Source organism: Symsagittifera roscoffensis, chromosome 3, assembly GCF_963678635.1.
Source record: "Symsagittifera roscoffensis chromosome 3, txSymRosc1.1, whole genome shotgun sequence".
NCBI classification, from domain to species: domain Eukaryota; kingdom Metazoa; phylum Xenacoelomorpha; order Acoela; family Convolutidae; genus Symsagittifera; species Symsagittifera roscoffensis.
In genome coordinates, this window is record NC_087064.1 from 68103754 (window position 1) to 68126078 (window position 22325).

Below are 22325 nucleotides of genomic sequence, written 5' to 3' on the forward strand. Positions count from 1 at the left end.
TAATGGATTTTCGACGGGCCTTAAGTAATTCTAAGTTCGGGAAAATAATGAACCCTAATAATCAATTTCTATCCATTTTCGTTGTCTGAAAGCATCAATTATTTACAAACAAGCATACAAATTGATGCAACAAACAATAACACAGGTTGCGTTTAAAAGTTTTGCCGCTTGTAGTTGGAGTTTGGAGTTATGCCCGATAAATAAGAAGAGCTGAACATGTTTTGCATTTTATGGAGAGGTGATAAAAATCCAAAAAAAACAAATCGAAAATGCTATCAAAAGCTGGAAAGTTCGGATTTCTTTTCTCAGTTTCTTGACTATTTATATAATATACATCCGCTTTTTGATCAAATATCATCACTAAGTGATTTTGGAGAACGTGAGTTGTTTGATGATGCAATCAGACCCAATGGAGCTTGAACACAAAATTTTAAATTAAAAATTCCCGTTTTGTTGATAATTGAATACTATGAATAAAAGCTTTTCACTTTACTTTATTTAAAATGATGATGGATTTCAAATTAGCAGTAGTTCCCCGTTTTCAATGGACTACTTAACGTCATCGGATGTTTTTGGAGACCTGATTTTGTGAGAAAAAAAAACACCTGAATCTGGTTAATTGTGGTTAATTATCCTCCTCTCTCACTTTAATATTCCCTTTTTGAATAAAGAAACGGGGTTGGTCAATCGAATCAAATTTGGAACGAAGTTTGCTCAAGGCTACTCAGGGGTGGGAACAAACTGTTCATTGAAATTGGTTATGCGAGAGCAATTAACAGTTCAAAAAACGGAAAACTTTGGCCCCAAGGCTTATACAAATCGAATAAAAACGCAAGCGAAGCCATTTCCGGGCAAAATAATTTATCCCTTATCATGGCATTTGCTGATAATCAGAAAAATTTAGTCTTAAAATGAGATTTTTTGTTTTCATTTTAAGCCAATAGCAAAGCCCGGAAGTCATTTTTGTGCTTTGACGAATTATATTATTCGAAAAATCTCCATAAAAGCCTCGCGCAGTCTTTGCTCAGTTCAGTAATTTCTTTCTGTCCTGTTTTCTGAGTGATATCTATCAACACTATCAAATATCACTTTTTGCATCATCAATTTTGTCATTTTTTCATCGACCAATTAAAGCTCATCACTGCGTCATTAATTAAACGAGACCATCTACTCTAAACTATCTTCGCTGTATTTGTAACTGCTAAACAATCTACGACGAAACTGCCCAAAATGGAGATCGGACAAACCGCGTCATTGGTAAAGTTTATTTTTAGTCTTAAGTATTTTTTAACGACATGTATTATGTTGCGCTTGGGCTTAAGATAAACTTTAAAAGTTATTAGTCCTAGCTAGCCCAAAGCGATGAAATGACATAAGTGAGCATTTATTGACGGCCACGGTAAAACTGTGTCAGAAAATTTACATGATCCTTTTGGAGTTTTTGAGCTCTCTTGAATCCTAATAATTTTCAAAACTTTTTTCGGTCCTATTTAAGTTAATATGAAAGTTACAAAGCAATTAATTGTCGCTTACATCTCATCATTACTAGTACATTTGACAATTGATTCGCTTTTTGGCGTTGAAAAAACACTTCATTGAAACGTACACACCCCCACAGGCAGACTTTGGAGGCTTTTCTCGAAGAGGTGGGGGGGGGGGGGGGGGGGAGGGGGGGGGGTTTCATTTTTTTTCCAAAATATCATAGAACTTATTTTAGCTTAGCCAAATTTATTTTCCGAGGTGTGTTAAAAATTACAATAAAGAACATTTTTGCCAAAATTAGAAAAACTGGCATTTGCCGGAAAGTTTTAACAAAAATGTTTTCCCCCGTAAACTTAGTATAAATTAACGCGGACCTAATTTAATATTTTAGTTCAACCAAATTGATTTTTAAATTACTATAAACATAAACTTTGACCAAGTTTTCTGCGCCGCAAGCAATTTTTAGAAAATAGCGTTTTTAGATACTGATTTAGAAAATTTTGACCAAAAAACCGCGTTTTTCGACGCGCGCTCTCACCTCAAAATTAGAATATATTCGTGGCATAGGCGCCTTTAGAAAATTTTAGGGTTAGTCAGCCAAAAATGGAGAGCTCAAAATAGTACAAGGGGGAACCCTTTGGGTCGGCAGGTCGAATCCCTGAGGGGAAGGCCCCCCCCCCCCCCCCCTATATCCGCTACTGGTTTAAATGGACGTAAAAATATTATTCTCTACCTCTCCTAAATCAGCTACTGCAATCAGCTGCAATAATTTTTCTTAAAGAAATCTCAAGTTTTATTTTTTGCTCGCCTCTGAAATCTTTTGGAAACTATGGCATGGGGTATTTCGGTGATTCGTCACGAAAAAATATCTAAAGCTGGGCTTATCTAAAATATCTTCTTTCCGCTGCGCTTAGTTTTGACACCAGTGGTATAGTCCGCGTCAGCCAGTGTTTGGTATTTATCCTATCAAAATAAAGCCTAATTCTTGTTTAACCGGGAACTAATTTTGTCAGTTAACCGAGTATGCCGTCATGCGGATAATCACCCGTTGTTTCCAACCATGCAAAATCACATACCTACAAAAAACAAGTCGTACGAAGTTTAAAAAAACATTGGCAAGTCTTTTTAGACGCAATTTGGATTTCAATAATGTATCTGTCTGAGCTTCGATAAAAATAAGCCTGAAACAATAAATTTGCAATCTAAAATAGTGCTAATTTGATTAGATGACTGACAAAAATAGAGTGTGGCTGTTTGTTTTCTCAAACTAATTTTATTTTTTATATCAATGTTCGCTTTCTTTTGAAGTTAATTCTTTCCCATTTTGTATGAAAAAATCTAAAATTTTAAGTCAAAAATTTAGAAAAATGCTTCTATGTCGTTTTTGGTTGTGAAATTTTTAAGCATTTCTGATGCGATCACATAATTATATGCTACTCGTCCAGATACTAGTTTTTCCTGATTATTTGGATGTTCAGTGAAATCGTTACTCAGTGAAAAAAACTTTTTTAACACCATAACCTTATGAAGCTATTATCAAAAACAATTAATTTATAAATCTTACCAAGAATAGACGATTGCAGTCCGAGTAGCGCAGAAAGTTCCAACCACATTCACAGAAAAACTAGGACAAAATTATTTTCAAATTTATGTCGTTTTTGGTTATAAAATTTTGAGACAACTATACAAACGTATAGTTCAGTGGATTAGACTTAGTCGATAAATTTTGTCTTCGAAATAACAAAAAATGGACAAAAATTTAAAAAACTTAAAAACTACAAAAATTTAAAAAACTTAAAAAACTACCTTAATCTCTCGAAATTAGACTATAACCCAAAAACTTCAAACACATTTTTCTCGATTCATGGAAAACTTATTTAATTTCTCCAAATTGCGTTCAAATCACGACTAAAAAGGCTTTAAAACGATATATTATATCACTCAATCCATTTTGTTTTTATTTTTATTTGTGTTGTCTGATTTTGCGTGGAAAAATAATTAAAACTCACCCAAAGACAAAAATTCTTCCCCAATTTCAATTGTCGGAACAAAAAACAAAAAAAAACGAAAGGAAAACATGGACAGCCGGTTACTGTCACGCAGCACAGAATGTTCCGACCATAGTCTTAAAAAAATACAACAGTTTTTTCAAATTATTGTCGTTTTTTCTCGGCGTGGTGGATAATGTATATTAGGTACAAAAAAACTGGGGTAAAAAAACTAGGGATTAGGTATATTTGACAGCCATTTTGAAATAAGCAAATGAAAAACAATTTTTGAAAAAAAATTACAAGAAAAACGAAAAAAAAAGTATAAAAAAATTTCATTTTTTTTTTGCATTTTTTAAACTTTTGAAACTTATGATTCCAAAAAGGCGTTAAAGTACTCAAAGTAAAAAAACGTTGCCCATGTAAAATTAAACTTTTACGTTTTAAATTAAGCTATTATAAACTTTTAAGCCATAATAAGACTGCTCGCTTGCTTTTTTCGCTCGAAAAAAGACGAAAAATCAAAAAATTCAAACCGGGTTTTCTCGACACTGGGCATTTTTTTTGAAATTTTTAAGGGGTTTCGAATCACGACTGTGTGATCTTTAATTTGATTTGTCACTCAACCCAGTCCGATGATTATTTGTGCTATCTGATTTTGCTGCCAGCTTTTAATTACGTCAAGGAAAACTCGAAGGGCCTCAATTGTAGTATCATAATAATCATAATAACGCCAAGCCCTATTGTTCGCAATTTAGGTTTCGAAAAATTTCTTTTCAGTTTCAAAGAGAAAGTGGTCTGAGCGTTTCCGCTTTTCATCCTAATATACACTATGAAAATAATGAGAGAAATGAAACTCATAAACAACTCCATTGCCTTCTTTTCCTGTCATGTTAATATAATTGCCTCATTCTGGCCCATCGTCATAAAATTTAACACTCGTAGTCGCCGAGAAAAAAAAACATGGAAAAACATAAAAAATTGAAAATCATGGAAGAAGTTGAATATTTTTTATCATTTTTTCAGCTGTTTTGTTCAGATATTTGTCGTTGAAACATTCTCCTATGAAAAATTGAAACAACATTTTTTGGTGGCCGCAATTTAACTTCAAATTTTGGTTTTAGTTCTAATAAGAAAACGTTACACTTGATTCAATTAAATTAACGCATAGATCAGACAGTTTTTCAAAATTCACAGACAATCTGCTTTTTGGAGGTTTTGGCGAGATGTGTGTTATATCGATTCAGTTTGAATTGAATCCTAGGTAGTTAAAATTCTTCACGACAAACTGCCAAGTTTTGAAGCATTATGAATTGTCTTCTGCGTACATTCATGCAGTTATTTTGAGTGTCATTGCAGGAATTAAAAATTCCTAAGAAACGTTTGGGTGAATTTTAGTGTTACATACTCCAGCATTTGTATTTGCTTAGAGTCGTTTTTTCCGCCCATTTTGACTTCACCAATGAAAACCCGTTGGGGCCAATTCAGCTTGATATAAGGGCCCAATTGGTTGTAATTCGGATCAAAAGCACACATGCATTTTTAAAAAAATTGTTGCAACCAAATTGAGTTTTATGACATCCAATCTAATTTTACAGCAATTTTGGCTCTTTTACAGTCCCCCCTTTCAAATTTAATTTTAAAAAGCTTATTTAACGTTGTCATAATGCAATGAAATTTGTCGTGGTGAACAAATCGACAACTCTGAACAGATTTGTTCTTCATACTTTACAGCGTAACATCACGCATTTAGCCGTAATAACACGGAAAACAAACATAAAACTCGGAATTTTGAAACGGGGGAAACTAGAAAAGAGCCGCAATTTTTATTTCATTTTTTTTCAATTTTTAATTTATGCAAATGTTCGCAATTTGTGACAGTCAACTTAAATTGATAACCCCTAATTCAAAATTGCTGCTGTTTATATTTCTTTTTAGGAATTAAAAACAATCAAGTTAGCAGTTTTTCATCTAATTTTTATCCCTTTTTTATGTCAAAATCTTGGATTTTATATTCAATTTTTACTGCAACAGTCTTTGACTTTTTTGTTGTTATTATGATTTTCTAGGCTTTTTTCCAGTTTCCCACCCCCTTGTAAAATAACAAAATAAAAGTGTTCAAAAACTGTTCACACGGCACTTTGCATGAAAGAAGTGTTGTAAATATTTGTTCATCTGTTCACGCTGTCACGTTTTGATGCAGTTTATAACATGAAAAGTCAATTAAAATAGACTTTTATCAAATGAAAATTTCAGGGAAAGTCAAAGGGGGGACTGGAAAAGATTCTTTTTTGAATTCAGCTGGAGTATATTTTTCTTAATGGGGTTTGACTTCATATTAGCAATAAATAACTATCACTCCAGCCGTTTTTAAATTTTGTTGGTTTAAGGTTACCAAAAATTTGAGCGGAATATGGTCGTTTAAACAAAAGTTGTGATATATTATAATAGGTGGCAGACTCACATTTAATACCTGGATCGCTCTTTGTTATATTTCAAACAGTATTTATTTCAAAAGCCTCATTTTTGAATGACATTGCATCTGCCAGAGCAATGTATTTTCAAAAATTTTCTTATTAGCGCAATTGGTTGAAAATGAAAACTTTATTATGCATTAAAGTTTTCAAATTGAAAACATGCAATCCACTCAAAATTACCAGCTATTGTAAAATATCACCCTCAAATTTTCAATTACTTTTTTTCATAACCAGCTCAAGTAATGCTAGTTTTTTTGACAGAACTTCGCCGCAGAAAAATTGCAAAATTTCTAGCCTTAAAAACAAATTTTGGGTTGTTACGTATTTTAAGATTGTCCAAAGACAGACTTGGGATTACCACTGATTTGATCCATTCCTGGTTCCAGTTTTTGGATGTTTTTGTTGTTGGAATATCCCCAGGATGTCACAAATGTTCCACAAAATTATTGAAGTTAGCCTCAAAATCCAAAAGTTTTGTATAAAATCAGTAAACTTTTCCAATTATTCTCAAGAAGTAAATTCTTAATCAAAATCTTCTCGTAAACCGGACAAGGTCATGTTTGGTTGGCTAAAATATTTTGACTGAAAAAAATTCTAGCAATAAGTTCTTGCATTTTTTGCAGCTTTGGATTTACAGCTTAGAATCAATTCTTGAACTTTCTATAAACTCGTCAGCAAAAACAGAACTTGCATTCAAAATGTTTCGAAAAAAAACGGTTGATGTTTCAATACCGTAACCGGTTGTTATGGCTTCTGGCATTAATGGGTAACCACCGACGGTGGCGTCCCTCTTGATGGAGAGACCGAATGTTGGAAATTTAATTTCACTTAATTTCAGTCAATCAGAATTGAGTATTCAGAAATCTCAAAGAAATCGCGAAAACCCCGAGAGGAAGAACAAATCCAGGCCAAGAAAAATATTTTGAACGATAAGAAAATAAACAGATACATGAGTTATCAATTACTGCAAAATCGAAATCGGGGTTCGGGAAAACTTTAAACTGATTTTAAACAAAATGATGAATAAAACAAAAACTTAATATTTATTCGCACAAATTGTACAGCAAAACATTGCTGTGCCCCTAAAATTAATTCTCTATTAACAAAGTCTTCGGTTACGTGCAAAACTCGACTAGCCAATCGGAACGTATGACGATTCTGATTGGTTGAAAAGTTTCCATCACGCGGCCTCTCCTCCATGAGAATACTCCCCAGTGACTGTCTTCTAAAAAAATTAATTCATTTGGTTTTTCCCATCAAAACAGCCCAAACCACCCGAAATTTTCAAGTATCAGCCGAAAAGAATATGTCGTAGGGATCTACTTAACAAGCCTCGCCCCCTTTCATGAAGGGGGGATTGTTAAGTACATCAAAATGGTCGATTTTTCGATCAACCAGAATGCAGCAAAATTCGAATTCTCAATAGAAGTTCTAGTGCTATTTTACAGTTTTTATTTGTAGGGTTTGAGATTCTTCAGTAGATACCAAAGGGGAGGGGGAGATTGTTAAGCAGATCCCTGTGTAGTTTCAAAAATAAAGATGGCAGTCTAGGATGTTCCATTGCACAAAATGTTTTCAATTTTTTGAAAAGGAAGTTATCACAAACTAAACATATTTTCTTTTTCTTTTTTCGGTTTATCAAACCAAAAAACCCTTATTTAGTAATAGGGACCTTTCAAAATTTTAATTTTGTTTGACAATTATATCACGAAATTTTTCTTAAACTATTCTTAAAAATTGATCTAATTTAGGACTTTTTCTGCTCTTAGACCTTTCTTCTTATTGAGCGGCCTCCGACTAATGTATTTAACAGCGCTTGAGCATTCTTCCCTTCGTCCACCCATTCACGCAATGTTGAGTGAAAGTGATGGATTTGCGTCAGCTTACTTACCAATAAAATCAACTTGCTGGCCTAAATTCTTATTTGAATGAACTAGTTTGCCCCTTTTTGATTTTGTAGGACGAAATATATTGTATAATAATTATCCTAAATTGGTCAAATTGACATCTGTTAAACATCCATAACTTTAAAAATAATGCTTTCAGGTAAAAAAAAATATATTTTTTCACTTTTGAGCTTAGGGCATTACTAGCTTTCAGATATTACGAGTGAATCCCATCAAAATGGCCAGCTAAAAAGTCAAATTTTGACTGAAAAATAAACAACAGCAAGCACAATTTTTTCGTCACGTTTTTTTGAAAATTGATCCAGCTACAACATGGATGCAAAAAAGAATTAAAACCATCAGGCAACAAACTTCAGTTCGGCTAGGGAAATAAACTGCAAATTGATCAACTTTGAGCATTCATACTCATCTTTATATATATTTTTATAGCGTAATTAGAAAAAGGCATTCTATTTTCTTAAGGACTAGAAATGTGACTTTGATCTTGTGGAACAACAAGCGAAAAGATTAGCAAACTGATGAGTTTTTAATTCAATTTGTGATTTTATTCACTATTCTGCTCTTCAATCAACGTTTCTTGGAACCTACGATAACTTTTTGAATTAAAGAGACAAAACTTGTTTTTATTTGAGGGGCAATTTGAATTTATTTTCATGTTGAATAACAAAGAAAGTCTCAAAGGCGGATTTCAGCGGCAGTTATGTGTTCTCGAAACATGTTTGAAAATTGGCGTTCTCGCAAAAATATGGTTCGGAAATTGCAGAGGCTATTATTTTCCCTGCCGATTCAGTTGAATTGTTCTGTATAACAAATCTCAGGGAAAAAGTGCACAGCGACGTTCTTTTTTGCGTCCAGAATCCTTGTTGGCTGAGTGTTTCAACTATAATTTTCCGAGTTGGCTGAAATAACTCCAATCCACAAAGATGGTGATGTCTCAGAAGCGGGAAATTGTAGATTCATTTCAATACTTCTCTAGCTAAAGTTTTTGAGCGTTTGCTCTATAATCGCATAACTAGTCCTCTTGAAAAAAATCAGCTTACACCAAATCAATTTGGTTTCAGACAAAAATTGAGAACTATTGATGCACTAATCGAGCTATCTCAAAACGTTTGGGACATCTGGGAAACCCTTTTAAAAACGTTGAGGTGATTGTTTTGGATTAAAAAAAAAGCGTACAATACAGTTGAGCATTCTATTTCATTGAAAAAACTACACAGTTTTTGGAATTAGAGGGAGTGTGAATCGCCTAATTAAATCTATTTGAACAAAACGTTTGTTTTTATAGAGCTGTTTACTTCGGAAATTGAAAACATTGAGTTTGGAATTCCCCAAGGCTCCATCCCTGGTCCCCTACTCTTCATCATTTACATGAATGATATTGATATGTGTTGTAATCATCTTCATACAATTCTGTACGCGGACGATACAGCTCTGATAAACCAACTGGACATTGACACGCTGAACGCTGAACTGCATGTCATAAACAATTGGCTAATTGAAAACCAGCTACCCCTTAACACTGATAAAACTAAACTTCAAAAAATCTAAAAATCTAGAAAAACAAAAAACAAAAAAGTTTGAATGACCGGAAAATACTTAGGAATGAACTTAGATCACAAAGTAAACTCTGTTGAGCAGATAGAAGAACTCAAGAAAAAACTAAGACGTTTCTCCGGAATCTTTAACTAACTAAGGAAAACCTTATAAAAACACAAAAAATTAGTGAGAGCATACAAAAGTTTCATTCAGCCAATAATTCAAATTGGTGTGCTGCTTTACGGAACAGCAAGTAAGACTAAGTGAAGTGTGTTAGAAAAAACATGTCGTAGGTTAGTTCGGGTAGTGTTTCGTGGAAAACTTTTCAGTCAATAAAATTAATTTTATTCCACATTAACTATAATCAATACAGAACTTACATCGATATGAAACTCTTAGCTTTCAAGCAAAATATTACGTGACGATAAAATAGAAAATGCAAAAAAAAATCTTTTCTGAAAAAAAAAGATCTGGATAAGATCGCTAGTCGGTCTTGTTAACAAAAGTTAAACTCGAAGAAAAACGCATTGACAAATGGTCATTCGTTAAATTTGCGGATTAGGTCTATTTTCAAACAATTAATTTTCATTTTTGAAAACTAGCCGGATTTTATCAATATTGTTTCAAAGGGAGATTTGGACCATTTTCATCACAAATTTTTTGACAATTATATTCTGAGTTGTTCGGTTTTATTTTCCTGATTAAAAATTGTGGATTTAAACTAGCATTATTAGGCTTATTTTAGTGTTGTTTTCTCGAAGCGTGAGCCATTTTTTTCCAAAATTACCAAAAAATCTAATGTTTTAGTTATAAGAGTTGAGATTTACTTTGAGATTTACTTTGTAAGTTGTTCTGATTTATGAGGCATCGCTCCGCAGATTGCATTTGAAATCTTTAGGATGCCCTCTCAAACCTATATTAATCATAAATTACTGGAACTTAACTTTTTATAAATATTTGATTTGATAACAATTCATTATTATAGTTTTATTTATTCAAATTTAACTAGAATTGAGGTCAGATGTCAAATGAGAGCCAGAGGTCAAATGAGAGATAGCACTGAACAATCACTTGAACTGGCAGTATAAAGCTGAACGCTTGTCCAATCATAAGTTCTAAGTTTGCTTTCTGTTAAATAAAATCAGGAGGTAATGTTCTTCAATAATTTTATATATATCCATAAACTCTAGTCCTTAAACTTTCTATATTCGTACTTAATTTTTCATCAGTTCTGATCTTCTAACGAGTTTAATCTTTGCGAGTAATCTCAAATCAAATCATCAGGGGCGGATCTAGGATTTTCTCCAGGGGTTGGATTAATTTTTAGGTCGACCAAAAAGATTTCATACAATGTTTTTAGGGATAATTTACCCGATCACTTCGATAAGAAAGTATGCAGAACTAATCTAACAGACTTTTGATTTCAAACTTGGGAAAAATCTGACTAAGGGCTGATTATGAATACTTTTTGAACGTTTTAAATGATTACAAAAGCTTTAGGATGTCTCCAGTTGGATTTCGAAGTCAAGTCACAACTATCCATAACTTCTAAATCGTATCAAGGAAAAATTTTTGAATGGAAGCATCTAAACATCTTTTAAAAAATTTGAAAATGCGCTCGAATTGAATCAAACATAAAAAATGTGACCTTCAAAAACGTCAAAACTCCATTATCGAACCACCAGAAAACCTCTACTAAGAGCTTCTTGAAAATCTGACCATCACTGCTGAAAAACCAAATAGACACATTTACTGACGCGTGCCTTAGAACTACCATCTAATGTAAATCATGAGCTCAACTGAGGAAAAATATGAGAACAAAATACAAATTACGTTTTCAGAAGATTTTCAAGTATATTCTTTTTGAAGCCTCTTTTTAAAAACTCTTTGTCTTTGAAGACCTTAGTTTTCCTATCTGAGGATACAATTGTCATTGTTGAAAGCAAATTTGACCGGTTGATCGACCCGCGCCTTAAAATTTGGAGTTAGGAGTCCGAAAGTTTTTTTATTTCCAGCCTTTTTTTCATGTCACTGGTATGAAGGCATTCTTAATTTTTTGAACTATTAATTCGTCAAATTTATTTCACGTTTTGATTTTTAGTTTAATGGTTTTGAGCTTAGCTTAGACCTAAAACAGAGAGACGCCCGAAAAAAAAACAAAATGATCTTTATCAAAGTTTACTTAACTACGATGGTTTAGACTTAAAAATTTACGTGAATAAATTTGCTCGCAACCAACTTGATCTGGAACAGTGAAGACACCAGCAAATATTTACACGCGAAAAAGTTTCTTGAAAAAAAAGAAAGATTTTTAAAGATATTAGACGTTTTTCAATCCCTTTAAATTAATGACGTTGAGGCCAAAACTTTTCAAAGTATGGCCTCAAGAATCGAGCAAAAATCAAAAGAAACTATCTGGAAGAAAAATTTTCAAAAAAAAAAACTTTTTAGCACTGAAATTGATAATTTTTGTTCGAGTTAAATTTATTTTCTTGATAACATTTTTTCGCTCCCTAACACTAATTCTATCAAAAAACCAAGTTCAAAGTTTCATGAGAAAAAAAATAAATAACGAGATTAATTCGAAAAAAAATGTATTTTGATGTTCTATACCAACAAATAAGCCGACAGGTCCCATATAATTCAGATCTATGCAACAAAAATATTATACCAATGCTGCGCAGAAAAAAATAGTTTCTCATAAAAAAACACGTTATGATTCAAAATCGTAATTTTTGATGGTTATTTAGACAATTTTAACGCAATAGAAAATTAAGAAAATAGTAGCCATCAAAAAACACGCACATCAGGACTCAAGATTTTTCTTTGGGTTTTTGCTAAAAACTAGCATATGGTATGTTGGCTGAATGAGAACTAGCTCTAATGAAGTACTAACGTTTGGTGCAGTAATTTTTGGGCAATAAAAAAACTAATTTTGAACAAAATCCTTTTAATGCGTCCGAGTTTGCGTTTAGAAATATAACTTTAACGCAGTTATCGATAGTGATTCAAACCTTTTTGTTGATTTCACTACAAACTATATACCAATTAAGATCACGGTGTTATATTTGCCAGTTAAAATCAAGATGGTTTTTGACCAAAACTTATTGAAAATTTTAAATAATTTCGAAAACAAAGAAAAAATATCATCAATTTTAGCCGGGTTTTGATCGGTTGAGAATATATAGATTGGCCATAGGATTCATGATTTGGAAAATTAACTTTAGGTATTAGTAGATAGATTATCTAATCCAATGAGGTTAAACTATTATATATTTCTTCGTTCGCAAGCTCAAAGTTTATTATAACCCAGAGGTTAAAGTATAGATTCTACAGGCTATAAATCTAGAAATCTACAATTAAAATGAGTAAAACATAAAAAATTTAAGTATTACTTTGTAAGCAAAAAATGACTCGTATGATTTAAGAATTTTTCTTCTACTGGCACTTTGAAGTAAATCTTTTTCTGCCTTTCGAAGAAAAGGACGGAATGATTGTTATTGGGAGTTTTTTCTGCAGACAAAATTTGACTTTTCAACTAACAAATTTTGACAATTTCATATCAGCCAAAAAGTATTGTAGACTTGAGCTCAAGTTCTAAAACAATTTTTTACCTGTTATTTTTTTTGTTAGGTAATGGAGGATTAAAAATTGCCAGTTTGGTCAACTTGGGATAATCAATGCGCGATACATTTCGTGCTAGTAACGCGTGAGCGGAGATTTGATCTGTCTTAAAACTTGTCCCGAATTGAATTGTTTGCTGCTGGTCTATTTGATGCTTTGTTATGTGAAATATATCACTTTGTAATTAACATAGCGTAGAAATATGATGATTTTAAAAAACTATATCAAAAAAATTTTTTTTCTTTTTTTGGAATATTTTGATAAGCGAACAATAATTATAATCCATAGACCTCAAAATATAGTCGGAAACTTCAGGGCTTTGCCCTGATACAAGCAACCTGGTTAAATCTTTTAATTCATTCTTAGTCAAGTTTTTACTTATTTTGATATATTGTTTTAATTAATTTTACGTTTTTCCATAGGACGTAGTAAACAGATCAAAAGTTTTCGACAACTAAAAATTTACATTGATTTTACAGGATTCCAAAAAAAATATTTTGTTTTTTTAGTTTGTTTTATTAGATAAATTATACGTTAATTTAAGGCTTCCCTACATTGATCGAGTTGATTGATATTAAGTTTTTGTTCCTGGGTAACTCGAGCCCGGTTTTTGACGACAGCAAGATTGTGTTTAATCACTTGTCCATTTGTTCATAGAGCTTTTTACACTATACTAACTGCCTTCCATTCTTTCGCGTGTGAGCAGAAAACTCAGTCTTGATTCCAGCTGCAATGGAAAGTTTTTCGATTTTTTGCGTTTTTTCATATTTTTACCACGCGTTTCTGCGGATTGCGTTTGGTGATTTGAAGTAGAAAAAAAAATCGAGCAACTTTTTTTTGTACCCTTTCAATTATTTTAAGTTTTAGAACAGTTGCGAAATCAAATGCTTCCTTCACCGATTTTTTTTTTCGTTTTTGTTGATTAAAATGGTTTAGAATTAGTAAAATAATAACAGCGCTCAGACCCTTCTGTACTGCATTGATTTTTATCGTTAATTTTTACGTGACCATGAAAATGTTAGTCGTCACAGAAATGTCTATAATGTTGCTACTCTTTACAAGACGGTTGATTTATATTCAGATGAATACAATAACTTTTGTTGTTCTAATGGGGAGTTATAAACTAAAGACAACCAATTCATCAGAGAGCCTTTAATAATTCACACGGGTCCAGACTTAATGTAGCCTGTCACATTATAAACTCATATGATGGACAAATAAACAAGGATGTGGCTTTTGCGATGACGTCACGGTTGGTTATAAGGTTGATCAGAGAGGAAGAAGGTTGTAATTTTTAGTAATAATTTCCATTTTTGATGCATGACACTTTAATTGTTTATCAAAGTCAATTGTGTGGCGCCAAATATATGAAATTGACTCATCCTATTTAGATTTTGCAGCCATTTCTTGATGAATCGATTCTATTTGTTAAGACAAGCAATAAATTCTTAAAGAGTGCCCGTATCAGAGCAAAGCCTTGAATGATCCGACTATCTTGTTTTCCGATAATCGCCCGGATTGAAGTCACAGAGAAAATCAGTACTTCTTCAAAAAATGTATTTCTAAAAAATCAGTTCTGTATCAGATTCTGGCAAGTGGCAATTTATCTCTGATCAGAGATAAATCAGTGAGAAAACCGCAGTACTGCAACAGTACTGAATCAGTACTGTTACTGTATTGTTTTTTTTCTGCTATTTTTCTGATCAGAATAAAATCAGAAGTTTTGTTGTGATAATTCTTTGGTCAGAATAAAATGAAAACATTTGTTCTGATACTTCTATGAACTTAATAAAATCAGAAATTTTGTTTTGATAATTCTTTGGTCAGAATAAAATGAAAACATTTTTTCTGATACTTCTATGAACTTAATAAAATCAGAAATTTTGTTTTGATAATTCTCTGGTCAGAATAAAATAAAAGCATTTGTTCTGATACTTCTATGAACTTATTAAAATCAGAAATTTTGTTTTGATAATTCTCTGGTCAGAATAAAATAAAAGCATTTGTTCTGATACTTCTATGAACTTAATAAAATCAGAAATTTTGTTTTGATAATTCTCTGGTCAGAATAAAATAAAAGCATTTGTTCTGATACTTCTATGAACTTATTAAAATCAGAAATTTTATTCTGTTATTTCCATGATCAGAAAAAAATCAGAGATATTGTTCTGTTCTATATATGATCAGAAATCGAATCAGAAAAAATCAAAACTGCACTTTTTTGATTAAAAACTTGAAAAAATCTCAATACATCCAAAATTCCGCGTCTAGGTGAAACGTGACTTCAGTGAAAATACTTGATTGGGCTGATTTCCAAAACCATTTCGGTCTTCTTATTAAATATCGATCAGACATCCGATTTTAAAAAAGGATTATTTTGAATTTTTTTGAATTTGAGTAATATTTTTTGAAAATATTTAACCACCCAATTTTCAGTTTACAGGAACCTACTTTGCTTCTACTCACAAACGACTACTTCCGTCAATTAGCATGCTTCAATGCAAATGGAATTTTTTTCAAAAACAAGGAAATTGGCCACATTTCCTACGCGTTGATAGAAAATTCGCAACTTTGTGCGCTTAAATTATTAAGCTGAATGGCTGAATGGGTAATTCTCAAACTCCCATACTTTCAAATTTCCATTAAGAATAGTCACAGGTAGAATTTAAAAATTGAGCTCAGTGCAGTAACATCTGTTGAGTGTAAAAAAATTCGGTCAGCAACACTTAAGTAAAAATGGTTAAATGGTCTATAGAAAAAAATACTCTTACCATCCCGAACTTTATAATGACTTCTGTAAATTCGTGAATATTACGACACATAAATGCCAATTTTATTTTTTCTTCGATTAAGAACATCGCATGTACAAATACAAGACAAAACTATAAAGAACCAAGGCAGAGGGACCAAGCTGACCAAGCGGTTAGCGGGAAGAAATTAACTCGTTTGCAATTGAATATTTCAGCCAATCACAACCGAGTGTATTTTACAACCAGTAAAAAGCTCGTGAAATAGTTGGTGGAAAATCCAATTTTTGAGAAAAAACGCAACGAAATAGATGTCAACTTTTCCTTTAATTTTGAAATGAGTTCGGTGCCTGATACTATTTAACGCATGCGCGCTGCGTATTATAAGTGAACGAATATTAAAGCGGTATAACTTATTCTAAATTGACTTTTCTTGATTGCAGTTCAAGTGTTTTTCGAATTTGATGTCAGAATTTATCCGTAGATGCGAAGCGGAGCTTCGTATCACTTGCGATACAACACAAACATGAAAAAATTTGGGACAAAAAAATTTTAATGTCGAATAAACTAAGTTAACCAAAATTCACGTATGTCTCGATAAAAAAAAGTAGGGGTCCAGATACAGCTGGAGGTACGTGCTTGATTTTGAATGAATTTGCTATACTGATTCGACACGAAAAAATTTTGAGATAATCAATTTTCTCCACATAACATTTCTGTAACAAAAATTCAGGAGTCCCTTTTCTGCAGGAACAATTATCGCAACCGATTTTTTCATTTGAACTTTTCATCTCAGACTTGATTGTTTAAAATTTAATAAAATTCCTAAAAATTCTAAAACACGGTCAAAAGTTCTAAGAAACGGTCAAAAGTCTTCAAAAATCTATAAGTTTTTTCTGCAAAAACATGTTGTGTTCGCTTAAGCTGAGAAAATTTTCAAAACAGGGTTTCTGGATTGAACACAACGTGAGAATTGGCACGGTAGTTTTCGCGTAACGTCAAAAAGTTTCCAAACAACTGTCGAAGTTTCAAAACTTTGAACTGTTTTTTCTTACAAACACTGGGCATAGTTAGTTATAAACGCCGTTTTAAACAACCTGTTATTTCGTTGAAACCTATGATATCAGATTTGGCAGGATAGTTAGAGAGAAAAGTTAGAAAAATTGTCAACAAATCAAAACTTCCGTGAGTTCCGAGAGTCATAGTTTTTTGTATAAAAAATCAGGCTTGCCACTACTGCTAAAGGAATTCAAACAAATTGTAATTTTAATTGAAAGCAAAATGTCAGATTCGGTAGCGTAATTTTCAAGAAAATGAATAAAATTTAAAAAAAATTCAAAAATCAAAAAAAAAATTCCGAGGGCCATGACTTTTGGTGTCAGAGAAATTTGGGCGTAGACGTATAAACCAATGAGCTTCCCACGGCTCGTTTTTTGAATTGAACCCAAAATCTGAGATATAACAGGCATGGTGTTAGATATAGTTTTCGAGAAAATTCAAATAGTTTAAAAAATGGTCAAAAAATCAAAAATTTGGTTTTTGCAAGGGCGATAACTTTTTTCGTGTAAAAAAGTTCTGGGTTGCAGCTAATGCAGGAGAGCTTTCCACTGCTATTATTTTCCTTGATCCCATATTATCAGATTTGAGAAGATGCTTTTCGAAAAAAGACAAAGGTTCACAAAACGGTCAAAATCAAAAGCTTGACTATTCCAAGGGCCATAAATGTATCTGTAAAAAATGGGCGTGGCCGCATATACCGGGAGCTTTTCGGAACCGTTCTTTTCAATAAAATCAAAAATCAGACTTTAGAAGTGTAGTTTCCGAAAAAAAAACCGAAAAAAATCCAGAATATGGGTCAAATATTCCTCGAGAAAAATATGGGTCAAATATTCCCCCACAGAACTTTTCGAAGGCTGTAGACAGTTAGTTCGAGCAAAATGACTCTGGAGGAGTATGCACGCTCACAGGCGCTAATGCGAGTAGGCGGCTTTTCAATTGATGCTCTTTTTTTGAAAATCATTTCAAGTTTCTGAAAAAAATTGAAAAGTTTCCGATAAATTTGGAAATATTTTATCGTAATGAAAAAAAGAGAAATTTCAACAAACCAATTGGTAAATATACAACCAACTTAAAGTGCGGAGGGGAGTGTTAAGATTGTGTTTACTTTGATACAACACATAATGATGTCATTCAGTCGATAAAAAATGGGCAGAAATAATTTGGGCAGAAGAATTTTTTAGCAAAACAAAAAACGAAGGTAATACGAAGTCAAGATAAGTTAAATTACATATTGTATGAGTAAATGAAACTTTAAAGCAACATTTAAACAACATGAGCGCAGCAAAAAAAAAACAATTCCAAGATGAGACAGTTAAAACGACAATATATAAGCAGACAAATAAATAAGGCTCAATATAAGGCTCCACTGGTTGATGCGAGCCAGAGTCGCACAGGCACACCGAGTTGAAACTTTTTTTATTTTCAACAATTTTTTGCAAGTTTGCAGGACTAGTAAAAGTTAGTTATACTTTTTTAATCTTCATAACCTATAAGCTCTTTAAAATCATTCAAAAACACTTTCCGATAATATAATGAAAAAAGATTACTCGTATCAAAGCAAAGCCCTAAATGTTCGGCCTGTCTTTCAAGCTATATGGAAAAGTATTCGTTTTTAAAAAATATTTAAAAAAAGTTAGCGTTTTTTTCGAAAACCATCCCCATAGGCTATGTAAAGTTCATTGTGAAATATTTTTCAAATATCAATATTTTCCATAGAACAAATAGCATGCCACAAATCAATTGAACACTTCATAAGGAAAAGTAAATATCTGCTAACGCGTTAAGAAGCACGAAATATTTCGCGTGTTAATTTTGCAGATTTGGCCAAATTGGCAATCTTAACACCCACGTAATTTATCGAAAAAACAATCAAAGATGAAATACCTTTTTAATATTGAGCTCAGAAAAAAATATATTCAAGATAATATAAAAAATTACGTCAAAATATGCTAGTTAAAACTTATCTGGAGAAAAAAATGAACTCATAGATTGGTGGGCACAATATAAACAAGATTTTGTCAATACGGTTTCACAATCTCAAAAAGATTTTGTCATAGCTTAACTGAACTCATGATGCCCTCCAAGCCATATTGATTCATTTTTTTTTCGCAAGATTCAGTTGCTACTTTGAGCAAAGGAAATTACTTTAACACCTAGTTATCTCGGCCCCTGTATGTAGCTGTGTATTAATTGTATACATAACGGCGAAGCTGTGCTTCGCACCACTTGCGATACAAAAGAAGAAAGCCGCTAAATCGGAATAAAAAAATTGAAAATTTGATAAAATAGATCTATCGTCAGCCCTCAAAAACACACAAAACACAAAATTTTATATTCTCGTCAATTAAAACAAGACCAGGCTACTAAGCCGATATCACATAGGCCGAATGCTATTAAGCTATAAAAAAGAATATTTAAGAAAAAGCCGAAAATATTCAAAAAGTTTAAGACTAATGACAAATTGTTAAGTTTTTCTCAGCCTAAAAACACACTAACACACAATTTTTATGCTCATCGAAAGACGCAACATGACGTAATTAAGCCAAAAGAATATTGACAGAGGAAACCCATCAATTGGCAGAGGAAACCCAGAGGAATATTGACAGAGGAAAAAAGGAAAGGAAAAAAAACAAAAAAGCCGAAAAAAGTAATTGTCAAGAAAAACTTGAACTGTGTTTTCTCATAAAAATTAGGTAGTTTGTGGGATCAAAAGGTGAGCATAAAAACTACGTTCTATGTGAAACGACTCAATATTGGGTCACGAAGTCAATAAAAATCAAGTGGGAATCATTTTCGCATAAAAAAGTTTTAAGTGGAAAAAAAACAAATCAAGAAAGTACAAAAAACCGAAGTAAATCAAATACAGAGGCAAAACTACGCTTTGCAAAGAAAAGCGAGAACGCGGCAAAAATAGGCTTTATAAAATGAAATGAAAAAAGTAAAACGAAGCCTCCAATTACTATAAAGTTTGGCTACGTCTCGGATTCGATGTGCGACCTAGAGATCGAGTCTCACGCAGTAAGCAATCAGCCAACGACCCCTAAGAGATCTCAAATGCCAGCCACAATTAAAGCAGAGAACAGATGCTATGAAATTTCCGATGATAAAGATCGCGATTATAGTAAAAGTGCCACCAAATAAAGAACATTTTCATTCGCGAGTTAGGTTAGAAAAAAAAAGAAGGTTTGTACTGATACACTAAAGCTCTCATACCAACTTGTGTACATATTGAGAGAAACTACAAGGTAAAATTGCGTATAAAAAGGCATTTCTACGATTTTGTAACTATGCCGACAAAACTTAAGCAGACATCTATAAAGCAGACTACTCTTTTTTCTGAAGCGGAATATTTCTTATTTGAAAAAAGGTCCTGTCAGATTCGAATCTAGGACACAGGACTGTGAATCGGAAACGCAAGCAAGTGTGCCGGAGACGGAAAAAAAATTGAAATTTATTATGAATTGGACCTAATTCTTACCATTTCTATTTTAACTCATTCTGTGAACAGAGTTACTTACGGGAAAAACTGTACTACCCGATTGCAATACCCTTGCTTATCGCAAGGGTAATTAAAAATTCAGAGACACTTTCATTTACAATAAAATCAGCGTGCAGCACAAGAAAGATAAATGTGGAAACTTAGGCGGCAAAAGATAAGCAGACAACTGATAGAAAGCTGATTTTGTTAATACTAAATATTTTGGGTTAAAAAAAAACAGGTACTGACAGGATTCGAGCCTAGGCCCTAAGCCGTCGAATAGTTTTTGTAACCAGTTGTTAAATTTTAATTTTCAAGACAATGAGCATGTTTGCTGCAGAATTGAATGCTGCCAAATGATTCAGAGATTTTGTTAGGCTAGTTGCTAACACGAAAAAGTCATTCCGATTTGATAACGCTTGCTAATCGCAAACCTAAATAACATTCCAGCCTTGAAATTTCGACACTTTATCTTTTAGAAGGATCTAACTGGATCAAAAACTGAAGAAATTTGTTTGAAGGCTTAATCTTCTGCAATTTTTTTGTGGTGACTTTCTAGAAAGCCATGCTCTTTAGCTTCCCTGAAAAGCTTTGAACTGTTGTTAACGAACGTGTTTCACCAACAAAAACACTTGGTTCAGTACTATCTCAAGCTGCAGATAAATTAACAATTCATTTGCATGTTCATTTGCTTTGGTCAAAACACAAGGTTGCAACTTCTTTGTTAGGTGATTGAGCCTCAAATTCGATTTCACGCTACCCCATTTTCGATTATTATTACACTTTGCATTTTACGTTGCCTCAAACTAATTATAACTTCTGTTTTGGTTTCAGCTTCCTCTTTTCATCTGCCTGTGTGCTTTGTTTCTGATCCCCAGCTCATCTATGCCGCTGAGTCGAGAGGACATTTTCAAGTACAACACAATGGCACAAATGATGGACAGTCAGCCGCGCCTCGATTACTACCACTATATTTACAAACCAACCCTATACACTCCGATGGGCTTCAGTAGTAACGCTATGAACTACAAGAGGTCGTCATGGCTCCCCGAACTGCCCTACGAACCCACACCTTACTCCTACCTTCAGAGCATAGCCGAACGAAATGCAGACATAGGTAGTTTCTCAAATTTCGGCCAACTCTCTAAGAGGTCTTCGCGGCCATTTGACATCGATTTCGGCGGGATCTCTAAGAGGTCTTCGCGGCCATTTGACATAGATTTCGGCGGTATCACTAAGAAGTCTTCGCGGCCATTTGACATCGATTTCGGCGGAATCACTAAGAAGTCTTCGCGGCCATTTGACATCGATTTCGGAGGGATCTCTAAGAGGGCGTCTTCGCGGCCATTTGACTTCGACTCTCTCAGCTCCCTATTCGGCAACAAGTTCACGGGATTGGCCGACGAGAAGCGATCATGGCCAGACGCAGAGTACATCGGTGACAACTACCTGAACGGGGGGTACTTTGGCTTCTGGGAACAATAACATCACTGTCGTTTAAATCCATGATGACTAAAGCCAGCGCTTTGAAGCTCGTCCTTAATTTTCTCAAGATTCTAAAATTCACGAACGCAATAGCTTTGAAACGTTGAATGTGCCTGAAGATTAAAGAGATCAAGATAGCGGAAACGAAAATAATTTTTGAGTCAACAGGAAAGGTTTTAGTCATTTTTTGTGTCTGCTATAGGTGACGTTTCATATAGTATACATGTCATTCAGTAGAAAACCATTGAGTATAATTTTCGGTTTTTTAACGAACAAATTTTCTCCAATTTGCTGATTTTCAGTAATCTGAACGGATTTCCGTTCTGAAAACAGAGCTCGACCGAAATGAAAACTCTAAAATTGCGTAACGCTAAAAGTTATGATAAGTATACGCAATGTTACGTCACCCTGCTATCCTTTGCATCTGCATGATCGCCGAGTTCGCACTTCAATCGCTTCCCATTTGAAATTATATTTAACACCCGATTTTACACTTTGTAAAATTGAAAATTTAATTCTTGGAGCCATCTAGAATTAATGGA

The 22325-nt window shown here is 33.2% G+C and overlaps 1 protein-coding gene across 1 annotated transcript; it reads left to right on the plus strand.

Moving 5' to 3' along the window:
- The first annotated feature begins 943 nt into the window (after positions 1-943).
- On the plus strand, positions 944-22310 carry LOC134842674 (uncharacterized). Its single transcript, XM_063859123.1, has 2 exons — positions 944-1257; positions 21133-22310. Exons 1-2 carry the CDS (start codon positions 1231-1233, stop codon positions 21781-21783), a joined length of 678 nt encoding a protein of 225 aa, XP_063715193.1. The 5' UTR covers positions 944-1230; the 3' UTR covers positions 21784-22310.
- Positions 22311-22325: the final 15 nt, after the last annotated feature.

What these genes read in the sequence shown, in the direction of transcription:
- LOC134842674 (XM_063859123.1), top strand. Translation starts at nt 1,231, where the DNA reads ATGGAGATCGGACAAACCGCGTCATTG. An exon ending in TCGGACAAACCGCGTCATTG is followed by an intron (nt 1,258 to 21,132) that starts GTAAAGTTTATT and finishes TTTTGGTTTCAG; the next exon opens with CTTCCTCTTTTCATCTGCCT.